The sequence below is a fragment of the Octopus bimaculoides genome, chromosome 15, assembly GCF_046866305.1.
Source record: "Octopus bimaculoides isolate indiv1 chromosome 15, ASM4686630v1, whole genome shotgun sequence".
NCBI lineage: Eukaryota > Metazoa > Mollusca > Cephalopoda > Octopoda > Octopodidae > Octopus > Octopus bimaculoides.
The window spans coordinates 26,418,978-26,431,604 of record NC_142942.1 but is presented as its reverse complement, the minus strand read 5'-3'; the positions used below and the strand labels follow the sequence as shown (position 1 = coordinate 26,431,604).

General features: G+C 39.4%; 1 protein-coding gene across 8 annotated transcripts in view; it reads left to right on the top strand.

Moving 5' to 3' along the window:
- Positions 1 to 11,797, top strand: part of LOC106883872 (myb-related protein A) — a 227,396-nt gene extending 215,599 nt beyond the window's left edge. For all 8 annotated transcript variants that reach the window (XM_089363622.1, XM_089363627.1, XM_089363621.1 and 5 more), the window contains one exon: positions 10,759 to 11,797. In XM_089363622.1, coding sequence (XP_089219748.1) covers positions 10,759 to 10,842 — 84 coding nt within the window. In that variant the 3' untranslated portion in view covers positions 10,843 to 11,797. The remainder of the gene's footprint in view (positions 1 to 10,758) is intronic.
- Positions 11,798 to 12,627: the final 830 nt, after the last annotated feature.

Here is a 12,627-nt window from a genome sequence, read left to right as displayed (position 1 = left end):
ATACACATACATGCACGTATGCTCACACACACACACACACACATCATCATCATCATCATTTAACATCCGCTTTCCATGTTAGCATGGGTTGGACGATTTGACTGAGGGCTGGTGAAACCGGATGGCAACACCAGCCTCCAATCTGATTTGGCAGAGTTTCTACAGCTGTATACCCTTCCTAATGCCAACCACTCAGAGACTGTAGTGGGTGCTTTTACGTGTCACCCGCACGAAGGCCAGTCAGGCGGTACTGGCAACGGCTACGCTCAAAATGGTGTATTTTATGTGCCACCCGCACAAGAGCCAGTCCAGGGGCACTGGCAACGATCTCGTTCGAAAATCCTACGAAGGCCAGTCAGGCGGTACTGGCAACGGCCACGCTCAAAATGGTGTATTTTATGTGCCACCCGCACAAGAGCCAGTCCAGGGGCACTGGAAACGATCTCGCTCGAAAATCCTTACACATGTCACGGGCACAAGTGCCAGAAAGGCGACGCTGGGCACAGGTACTATCCCGATTTCGCTATTCGCTTGTCCCAATAAGTCTTCGCAAGCTGAGTTTCGTGTCCAATGAAGGAGACGACGTTGGCACGGGTGCCAGTTGTCGAATTTAGTTCGATTTCACTTGCCTCAACAAGTCTTCGCAAGTGGAGTTTAGTGTCCAATGTAGGAAAGGTACGCATAAGTGGGGTGGCTACACACCTGGCAGAGGCCTTGGATTTAGGTCTCACTTGGCTTGCTGGGTCTTCTCACGCACAGCATATTTCCAAAGGTCTCGGTCAGAAGTCATCGCCTCAGTGAGGCCCAATGTTCGAAGGTCTTGCCTCACCCCCTCATCCCAGGTCTTCCTGGGCCTACCTCTTCCACGGGTTCCCTCAACTGTTAGAGTATGGCACTTTTTCACGCAGCTATCCTCGTCCATTCTCACCACATGTCCATACCAGCGCAATCGTCTCTCTTGCACACCACAACTGATGCTTCTTATGTTCAGCTTTTCTCTCAAGATACTTACAGTCTGTCGAGTATGCACACTGACATTACACATCCATCGGAGGATACTGGCTTCATTCCTTGTGAGCTTACGCATGCCCTCAGCAGTCACAGCCCATGTTTCACTGGCTGTTCGTACACATGCGTCATACAGTCTGCCTTTTACTCTGAGTGAGAGTCCCTTTGTTGCCAGCAGCAGTAAGACTTCTCTGAACTTTGCCCAGGCTATTCTTATTCTAGCAGCTACACTTTCAGCGCACCCTCCATCACTACTAACTTGGTCATCCAGATAGCGGAAGCTGTCAACTACGTCTAGTTTTCCTCCCTGGAATGAGACAGAAATTGTTTCCTGTTTGCTTACAGTGTTTATTGCACCTGAACATCTGCCACATACAAAAACTAACTTCCTAGTTAACCTGCCTTTGATATTGCTGCACCTCTTATGTGTCCATAGCTTGCACTGGGTACATCTTATAGAGTTACTACCTACTCCTTTTCTACATACTGAGCAGGGCCATCTACCTGAAGGGGTTTGTGTTTTATCTGCCTTCCTACTTATTAGGATTTCGGTTTTAGCTAGGTTGACTCTAAGGCCCTTCGATTCTAGTCCTTGCTTCCACACCTGAAACTTCTTTAGTTCTGATAGTGACTCCGCAATTAGTGCAAGGTCATCAGCATAGAGGAGCTCCCAGGGGCATCCTGTCTTGAATTCCTCTGTGATCGCCTGGAGGACTATGATAAATAGGAGGGGGCTGAGGACAGAACCTTGGTGGACCCCTACCTCTACCCGGAATTCATTACTGTACTCATTTCCAATCCTCACCTTACTGACAGCAACTCTGTACATGGCTTGCACAGCTCTCACTAACCATTCTTCTATCCCAAGTTTCCTCATCGATCACCGGATAAGGGATCGGGGGACCCTGTCAAAGGCTTTCTCCATGTCAACAAAAGCTAGGTACAGAGGTTTATCCTGCAGCTGTCTTACTAGAAATATGGCATCAGTGGTGCTTTTACCTGGCACGAACCCAAACTGCATCTCATCTAAATTGATTCGCTCCCTAATTAGTTGGGCTATGACCCTCTCCGTAACTTTCATAACCTGATCTAACAGCTTGATACCTCTGTAATTATTTGTATCTAAAGTGTCACCTTTACCTTTGTAGCAGTTGACTATGATGCTGCTACACCAGTCATTGGATATAACTCCTTCGTGTATCACCTGGTTCGTAATACGGGTGACTAGGCTATAGCTGACACTGCCAGATATTTTGAGCATCTCTGCAGTGATTCCTAATGGGCCGGTGGCTTTCCCTGTCTTCATACTCTTAATTGCTTTATCTACCATGGTACTGTCAGCTCGGATAGCTGGTCCCTCTGTTGGGTCGACATACGGCAGACTTTATTTCTCCCATTCATTCTCTTTATTGAGCAATCTATCGTAGTGGCATCTCCAGACCTCTTTCTTTGCAGCCTCATTTAGTGCAAGCGTACCATCATCCATGCAAACACATTTCTCTCCTACGACATCACTATTCTCTCTCCTACACAGTCTTGCAAATCCCTTTACTCATGATACTCAGTCATTTTGCTTTAATCTATTTTTCATGACTTGTGTTTCTAATTTTCAGGTATTAAATTCCTGTAACAATTTTTGTTTGAAAATATTTTCTTTGGTACAAGTATGTTAAGTACTAATACAATGTGTAACCTTAGTGGTCAGTGTGTTGCAGTCACATTTTCAAGATCATGTTTTTGATTCCCAGACTGGCTGTGTGTTGTATTCTTGAGCCAAGCACTTCATTTCATGCAGCTCTAGTCCACTCAACTGTAAATGAGTTAGCTTGTGATGGATTGGTGTTCAGGTTGAGATGGTGACTCAGAAAAATCATATGAATGGAAATCTTATGAGTCATGTTTTGCATTCAGCAAAAACTGAGATTAACAGCTTATAAAGTTTTGCAGTTTGTGTAAAACATTACATTTCACTCTACCTTTGGTATTCAGGTCTATTTTCTTTGGTTTGTTTTGCATATATGTTCTTTTGTGTGTGTGTGTGTTCATACATACACAGGAGACAGAGGGGGAAGAGAGAGGTGGAGACATAGGTGTGTGCTTAAGAAGTTTGTTTCCCACTCACATGGTCTCAGGCTCAATTCCATGGTATGGCACCTTGGAAAAGTGTCTTCTACTTTATAAAGCCTTATGAATGGATTTAGTAGAGAGAAACTGAAAGAAGACCATTGAACACATATATGTGTGTGTTGTGTCTTGACATCATACAAGTATAAACTCTTCTATGAAAATATGTCCAGCCAAGGGGCCAATAATACTACCTTGCATGCAAACAGATGAGGGTTGGTGAAAGAAAAGGTATTTGACCCAGTGAATTCTCCTATGCCCATGCAAGCATGAGAAAGCAGATGTTAAAATAATTATGATGCATATATAAAGACTATTTGTTTGCATAAATCTGCTGCAAATACCAACAGCTAGTATGTGTATGTATGTGTATATTAATCCAGCATGATGTGCTGCTTGACTGCCCCCCCCCCTCTCTCTATATATATATATGCCTTTCTCTATCCCACTCTCTCCAAATCAGTCTCTCTCTCTCTCTACTTCCCTCTATCCTTGGCACCCCTCTCTCTCTCTCTATATATATATATGCCTTTCTCTCGCCATGCCTCTCTCTATCTCACTCTCTCCAAATCAGTCTCTCTCTCTCTACTTTCCTCTATCCTTGGCACCCCTCTCTCTCTATATATATATATGCCTTTCTCAAACCCACTCTCTCTCTCTCTACTTCCCTCTATCGTAGTTTCCTTCAGGATCCAGCTATATAAATAAGAAGTCCCTTCTAATTGTCTCACAACAATCTATTCTACTGACATAACTGCGACGAAGTTTCTCCAATATTGGAACAGCTAAGATAGATTTTATTTTGTCTACTCCCTCAACATTTTCTCAAACCTTTTTTTGGGTCCCCCCCCCCGTCTGTTCTTCATTATCTATCTGTTTCTCTCCATGTAAATCAATTGAACTCAGTTTTTGTCTTAAATTCATACTTATTCATTTTCTTTACTTTATTCAAATTTTATCGCTCCTTCCTTTAAAATTACGATCTAAGCTTAGCCATCTTTCCTTTGTACAAAGGCTTCCTAAATTCATGCTATTTATTTATTCTATTTACTTAGGTTTCATCGCTCCTTTAAAATTACTATTTAAGCGTTGCTGTCTCTCAAATATTTAGAACCTACGATTAAGAAGTCTCTCTCCTGGCTGGTGGTTCATATCCTCTGTCATCCTCGGCTGTCTCCCGGAACCCATCTAGTGGCCTCACACCATCCCCTCCCCTACCTTTGGGTAGCGCATAAAGTTTGTGTAATGTTTGCAGGTTGTAGGTACTGTTTTACTTATGAATTCTGCCAATTGCAAGCTTTCTTTTCAGGTACACGACACTGCTTTTCCCCTTTTCAGGCCACAGGCCCACACCCCCAACACCCACACTGTTAGGATTGGCACTCTCAACGTCGGCAACCTGAAAAGTAGGTCTGGTGAAATTGTTGAGATGGGTTGATCTGTGCTGCATCCAAGAGTAAGATGGAGAGGAGGTTCTGCAAAGTTCCTCACAGGCAAAGAACACAGGTACAAGATCTTCTAGGCAGGGAACACTGACGGTGTCAGGGGCGTAGGAATACTTCTAGCAGAGAAATGGGCTGATAAGGTAATCGAGGTAGTTAGAGTATGTGACAGAGTATTTAAGATTAGATTAGTGCTTCATCATAGATTAGCTACTGTGATCTCAGCCTATGCCCCTCAACCGGGGTTCCCGGATGGGCTGAAAGACCAATTCTATAACACCCTCTTGCAAACTACCTCGTCGAAGAGTGACAGGGACCTTCTCTTCGTAGCTTAGAGACTTCAATGGTCATGTCGGACGTCGTGCTGGAGGCTTCCATGGCGGCTATGGCGGCTATGGCTTCGGTTCCCGCAATGAGGAGGGAACCAGACTGCTGGAGTTCTGTGATGCAACCGATCTTATGGTTTGCAATACCAACTTCAGGAAACCTGCCAGTCACCTAGTCACCTACCGATCCGGCAGACACTCTAGCCAAATCGACTACATCCTCGCCAGAAATAGGGAAAGAGGGCGACTCATAAATGCCAAAACCTTTCCAGGCGAAGAATGTACCCCTCAACACAGATTAGTAGTTAGCGACTTCGAGATCAAGGCAAAATGGGTGCCCAGAAATAGACCGGCTTGGAGGAGAAGGGTGTGGAGGCTTAAAGACCCTGCAAATGGACGGAGACTTAGAGACATGTTACTCGAAGCATTTGACGAAATAGAAGGGGATATAGCATCATACAACGTGGAAGACAATTGGAGATTTCTGCGGGACAACCTACTGAGAGCCACCGACCAGATCTGTGGCTGGTGTAAAGTCCCCTCTCGACCCAGAGTAACGTGGTGGTGGAACAAGGAGGTAGGTAGGGCTATTAGAGAAAAGAAACAGGCTTGGAAGGACTGGAAGAACAGTGGTAGCAGGGAATTGTACCAATCTGCCAGAAGGGAAGCTATGCGACAGGTTTATTTAGCCAGAGGGGAAGTAGATAAGAAGAGATTTGCCAATGTTCTGTGCCGTGAGGACCAAAGACTTGAGGTAGGAGAGAGAATAGTGATGTCGTAGGAGAAAAATGTGTTTGCATGGATGATGGTACGCTTGCACTAAATGAGGCTGCAAAGAAAGAGGTCTGGAGATGCCACTACGATAGATTGCTCAATAAAGAGAATGAATGGGAGAAATAAAGTCTGCCATATGTCGACCCAACAGAGGGACCAGCTATCCGAGCTGACAGTACCATGGTAGATAAAGCAATTAAGAGTATGAAGACAGGGAAAGCCCCCGGCCCATCAGGAATCACTGCAGAGATGCTCAAAATATCTGGCAGTGTCGGCTATAGCCTAGTCACCCGTATTACGAACCAGGTGATACACAAAGGAGTCATACCCAATGACTGGAGTAGCAGCACCATAGTCAACTGCTACAAAGGTAAAGGTGATGCTTTAGATACAAATAATTACAGAGGTATCAAGCTGTTAGATCAGGTAATGAAAGTCACGGAGAGGGTCATAGTCCAATTAATTAGGGAGTGAATCAATTTAGATGAGATGCAGTTTGGATTCGTGCCAGGGAAAAGCACCACTGATGCCATTTTTCTGGTAAGACAGCTGCAGGAAAAATACCTAGCCAAGGATAAACTTCTGTACCTGGCTTTCGTTGACATGGAGAAAGCCTTTGACAAGGTCCCTTATCTGGTGGTCAATGAGGAAACTTGGGATAGAAGAATGGTTAGGGAGAGCTGTGCGAGCCATGTACAGAGATGCTGTCAGTAAGGTGAGGGTTGGAAATGAGTACAGCAATGAATTCCGGGTAGAGGTAGGGGTCCACCAAGGTTCCGTCCTCAGCCCCCTCCTATTTATCATAGTCCTCCAGGTGATCACAGAGGAATTCAAGACAGGTTGCCCCTCTATGTTGATGACCTTGCCCTAATTGCTGAGTCACTATCAGAACTAGAGGAGAAGTTTCAGGTGTGGAAGCAAGGACGAGACCTTTGGAAATATGCTGTGCATGAGAATACCCGGCAAGCCAAGTGAGACCTAAATCCAAGGCCTCTGCCAGCCCACTTATGCGTACCCTTCCTTCATTGGACACTATAAACTCCACTTGCGGAGACTTTTTCAGGCAAGTGAAATTGAAATTGAACTAAATTCGATGACTGGCACCCATGCCAACGTCGTCTCCTTCATTGGACACGAAACTCAGCTTGCGAAGACTTATTGGGGCAAGCGAAAACGAAATCGGGATGGCACCTGTGCCCAGCGTCGCCTTTCTGGCACTTGTGCCCGTGACATGGTGCAAGGATTTTCGAGCGAGATCGTTGCCAGTACCGCCTGACTGGCCTTCGTGCGGGTGACACGTAAAAGCACCCACTACACTCTCTGAGTAGTTGGCGTTAGGAAGGGCATCCAGCTGTAGAAACTCTGCCAAATCAGATTGGAGCCTGGTGTAGCCATCTGGTTTCACCAGTCCTCAGTCAAATCATCCAACCCATGCTAGCATGGAAAGCAGACGTTAAACGATGATGATGATGATGATGATGATGATATATATATATGTGTCAGTGTGCATACTAGACAGAGTGTAAGTACCTTGAGAGAAAAGTTGAACCTAAGAAGCATCAGTTGTGGTGTGCAAGACGATTGCGCTGGTATGGTCATGTGGCAAGAATGGACGAGGATAGCTGTGTGAAAAAGTGCCACACTCTAGCAGTTGAGGGAACCTGTGGAAGAGGTAGACCCAGGAAGACCTGGGGTGAGGTGGTGAGGCACTACCTACGAACATTGGGCCTCAACGAGGCGATGACATCCGACCGAGACCTTTGGAAATATGCTGTGCGTGAGAAGACCCGGCAAGCCAAGTGAGACCTAAATCTAAGGCCTCTGTCAGGGGTGTAGCCAGCCCTCTTATGTGTACCTTTCCTTCGTTGGACACTAAACTCCCCTTGCGAAGACCTGTTGGGGCAAGCAAAAGTGAAATCGTGATGGCACCTGTGCCCAGCGTCGCCTTCCTGGCACTTGTGCCGGTGGCACATGTAAAGACATTCGAGCGAGATCGTTGACAGTGCCGCTGGACTGGCTCCTGTGCAGGTGGCACGTAAAATACACCATTTTGAGCGTGGCCATTGCCAGTACCACCTTACTGGCCTTCGTGCCGGTGGCATGTAAAAGCACCCACTACACTCTTGGAGTGGTTGGCGTTAGGAAGGGCATCGAGCTGTAGAAACTCTGCCAAATCAGATTGGAGCCTGGTGTAGCCATCTGGTTCACCAGTCCTCAGTCAAATCGTCCAACTCATGCTAGCATGGAAAGCGGATGTTAAACGATGATGATGATGATATATATATATATATATATAGTCAATTCAAGGATGTCAAGTCCTCATTAGGGGTAAAATAATCCAAAAATTTCACTGGTTAATCACTATCATATAAGGAGAAAGTTTCAGCAATATGTTAGGAATTATTATAGTAATACGTATTGTTAATAATGATGAAAGGATGAAAATGGAGAATTATGGATGTATAAATAATTTTATTCATATGATATAATGAGGTTGAAAGATTTGTTAAATCATCTTCAAATACCAACACTTCATTTAACTGATAAATAGTTCTAATGTAATCTACCTTAGCAAAAAAGCAATCAATCATAAATACAAATACTGTGTTTTTTTTCTTCTTGTAACGTAATATGCTATTCCTACTTATAATGAAATGATCTCCAATTTACTTATTCATTTAGTTAATAATTAATAATTGCAAACATATTATGCTATATTATAACAAATACCCAATATATGCTTCCATATATTCTAAATTTTATTTCATTATATTATATTTTATTTTTTTTTCCCCTTCACTCTCTCATTCAATTTTTCTTTTTAGTTGATCTAACTGATCAATTCTAGATATTAAACTTCCAATGACATAACTCTAACAACTTAACCTTTCTGATAATAGATAAATAAAACTAAATTTAATAAATATATATATTTTGAGTGTGTGTGTGTATATTGTGTGAATATATGCATATGTGTGTATATGAGTAAGTATGTACACATATATATTGAAGTACCATATTTTAATGTGTATAAGGGTCCCTTATACACATTGTCAAAAATTAGGTTAACAATATGGGAGTTTTATTTATACATGGGTAGTATTAGAGATATTAATAAATTACTTAATTCCTTGAACCTCAAATCTCCAAACTAGGGGTTTCCTATGAATGTATAAATACATAAATATGAATATATACATCTTATATATTGACAAATAAGGGTTCACATGTAAGGCTTTTAAGATACATATCATAATGGTCAGATTTTTCAAACTTTTGTCTATACCTGATTTTAAATATGACACAATATGATGTGAACACTATGCATCCATAGATTTCCTGAACTGTATCTATTACCAAACCGATGAAAATTATTCATCTATAATGGTCAACTAATATTTTTTTACTATCTAATTTATCTTTCATTTATTTTATTGTATAATTCTTCCCTACCCAAATTCTTAGAATTACTATTCACCTTGGGGCATGAATTGAAACATATGTTGTCATTTGCCATTTCTTTTAGAGCTCTATAATTTATTGGTATTGTTTTTATAAAAAAAAATCGTTCAGCCTCATTATATCATACAAATAAATTATTTATACATCCATAATTTGTCATTTTCTTCCTTTCATCAATATATATATATATATATATATATATATATATATAGAGAGAGAGAGAGAGAGAGAGAGAGAGAGAGAGAGCGCTGTGTATATATGTATCGTAGGTACAAACTTGGTTGTGTGATTAAGAAGTTTGCTAACCAACTACATGGATTTGGGTTTAGTCCCACTGCATGACCTCTTGAGCAAATATCTTCTACCAGCCAAAGCCGTTTGAGTCGATTTGGTAGGTGGAAACTGAAAGAAGCCCATTGGATGTGTTTGTGTGTATTTGTTTCTTTGTGTTGACATTATACAACTGTTGGAAATGAGTATCACTGTTGTATAAGCAGTATCCTTCATTTTCAGTCTTCTGTGAAAACATGTCCAGTCATGGCGAAATGTTACCTTGCTTGGAAACAGGTGAGGGTTGGCAACAAGAAGGGCATCATGCCATAGAAAATCTCCCTCAAATTCCATCTGATCTGTGTTGTGTATAGGCGCAAGCTTGACTGTGTTAAGAAGCCTGCTCTCACCACATGGCATCTTGGGCAAGTATTGTCTACTAAATCCTTTAACCAGCCAATCCTAGTGAGATTTGGTTGATGAAAACTGAAAGAAGCCTGTTTCATATCATTTAAAGTCCCTTTTTCCATGTTTGTATGGGTTGGACTCTTTGACAAGAACATATGAGTAGAGGGCTCTGTCAGGTTCTCTGTGTTTAAGCATGGCTTCTTCAGCTAGATGCTCTTCTTAATGTGAACTACTTAACAGAGTATACTAGTTGCTTTTTATGTGGCACTAGCACTGGTGAAGTCATGAAGTACCCACAAGATAAGACTCCTCAACTGAGCAGAGTATAGACTGGAGTAAGAAACTATGATAGAGGGAGAAGAGCTGGTGTCTTATTGAAGAGGTGCATACATGGCTTGTCCACCTGGAAAATGAAAAGACAGAAAAATGAGGTGTGAGGTCCAGGTACAATATGAATATGACACAGAATAGTGTGACAGATGATTAGAGATAGGGAATGAGTTGGACACAAAGGATATCAGTTCTGTTTGGTGGGAAGTGAAGAGAACAGATGAGTTGTGGGGGAAGGCTTGACAGCCTCAGTTCTACTTAGATGGATGACATGATAATTGTAAACAAATATCACTCTCATACAAGTGGTGTCATCTATTTCCAATTTGTGAAAACTATCCAATGTTCAAGTGACTATTAGTCTTCTAAAGAGCATTATAAACATGTTGTACATCGGTAGTCAGCTGGAAAAGATGTTTATCTGGGGCAAAAAAAGTAGTAACATTATTGTAATCAGGACTCCCATGTTACTTCTCGCTCAGAGATTTAAAAACTAATTGTTTTCCTCATTATAAACATGATTATTGAGGATTGTACACTGTTCATGAATGAGAGAATGAAATTACACAAGCTGTAAATCTTTATTCTTTTAACTGTTTTTTTTTTTTTTGTAGATAGATCATTTTTATGAACATGCCTGTGGGAAAACGAAAGATCAAATTGAAATGACAGAATTAGCCAGAAGTTACACGAGATAAAGAGAAGAAGAAAGAAAACTAAACACAAATCACATTTGTTGAAATTGAATGTATCTGTGATGGCTGTGTAAACTAAAAAGAAAAAAACATACTTTGTAATTTAAGAAAGCTTCACACAGATTTTTTAATAAGTGTTTATAGTATGAATTTCCAAATTATTTTATTTTCATAAATGAAAAAGAGAAATAGGAATATTTAGCAAAGTAAAATTAATAAGTCGGTAATTATGGTTTACCAAATTTCATAATTTTGGTAAATATTTTTTAAACCTTGGCTTTGCATGTTGCCAAGTTTTCTAACAATAAACCTTTATGCTCTTAGATTCATCAAGTTTAATCCATTTTGCAATTCACTTTTGCATGGTATTTTCCTTTTTTTAAGTATTAGTTAAAATTATGCTTATTTTTCATCTATATTGAAATGGCTTGCTAACTTTTGAGTAATTTTATTTTTCATTTTAGGAAGTTTTTCTGGTGCAAATTTTTAATTCAATATTTACAAAAAGAGCTAGTGCTATACTTTTATAAAATATACACAAATATACAGATAAACATGCCTCTAGTATATATTGTGAACTGAAAATCTCTTGTGCATTTCAATTTCAAAATTTATTCAAAATTGTAAATATTTTATCACATTTTATGTAAAAATTACTTTTAATATCATGTTTATCTTACAAAAATATGAATTCTAGATTTAACATTTTAAGATAATTTTATAAATATTAAAATTGGTATATTAAAATCAATTTTATGAATATTAAAATTGGAATATTAAAGTAATTTTAATCATCATTTAAATCACTTATTTTTATGAAATTATTTATAAAATGTAGAACTAAATATTTTTAAAAAATTAAAATTTATAATGTGAGCCTGAATTATAACATATTTACTCAGTATGCTGATTAATGTTTTTGTCTTATTTAAAATAAATGGAAAATTACCATTAACAATATGTGTGTGCTTGCTTATTTTTCTCCATTTGAAAAAAAAAAAAAAAATTTATTTATGCCATTTTTATCCTTTCTGATGAATAATATGCCAGAATATACTGTCATTTTTCTATTTGAAGAGGTTGTTTTCCTATATATCTCCTGTAAGTCACAATCCAATTTTTTAAAAATCAAGAATTTAGATGGGTTTCATTAACAACTATAGCTTTTTTTTAATTGATATACTATTACTGTATAAATACCTAAGATGGAATTTTTACCCCAAAGCTACTCTAATTACAAGTAAACACAGTGAAATATAAGATTATTAAAATTTTGTGTAGATACCATGTAAAATTAGGTATTGGTTAATATTCAACTAAATAGGCTATTAAATAAGAATTATGTACGTTAATGAATTTTCAATTGAAGAAAATTGCATTTATATTTGATTGTTATATAGTAAATAGAAACATTGTCAATGCGTTTTTCTATTTTATACCAAATGAAAGTATTCACTAATATAACTAAGCAGAATTTATCACTCCACCTTACTGATAAATTAAAAAATTGAAGCAAAGTAAATTTGAAAATATAGTATTTTTAGAAAAATTAAACAGATTGTTATAATTGACCATCCCCCAAGAATATTCCATTTCTGATGTTGGCTTTCTCAGTAACTTACTTCTATTTATCTTTTTGAATTTTATGGTTATCAGCGAAATTCAAGGCGTTGTTCACTTTGTTTGAAAGTTTATTTTGGGGATAAAATAACATGCCTCCAAATGTATTGCAAAAGTATACCATGATCTGGTATATAATAGAAAAATGCCTTCTGTAACCCAGTCTAC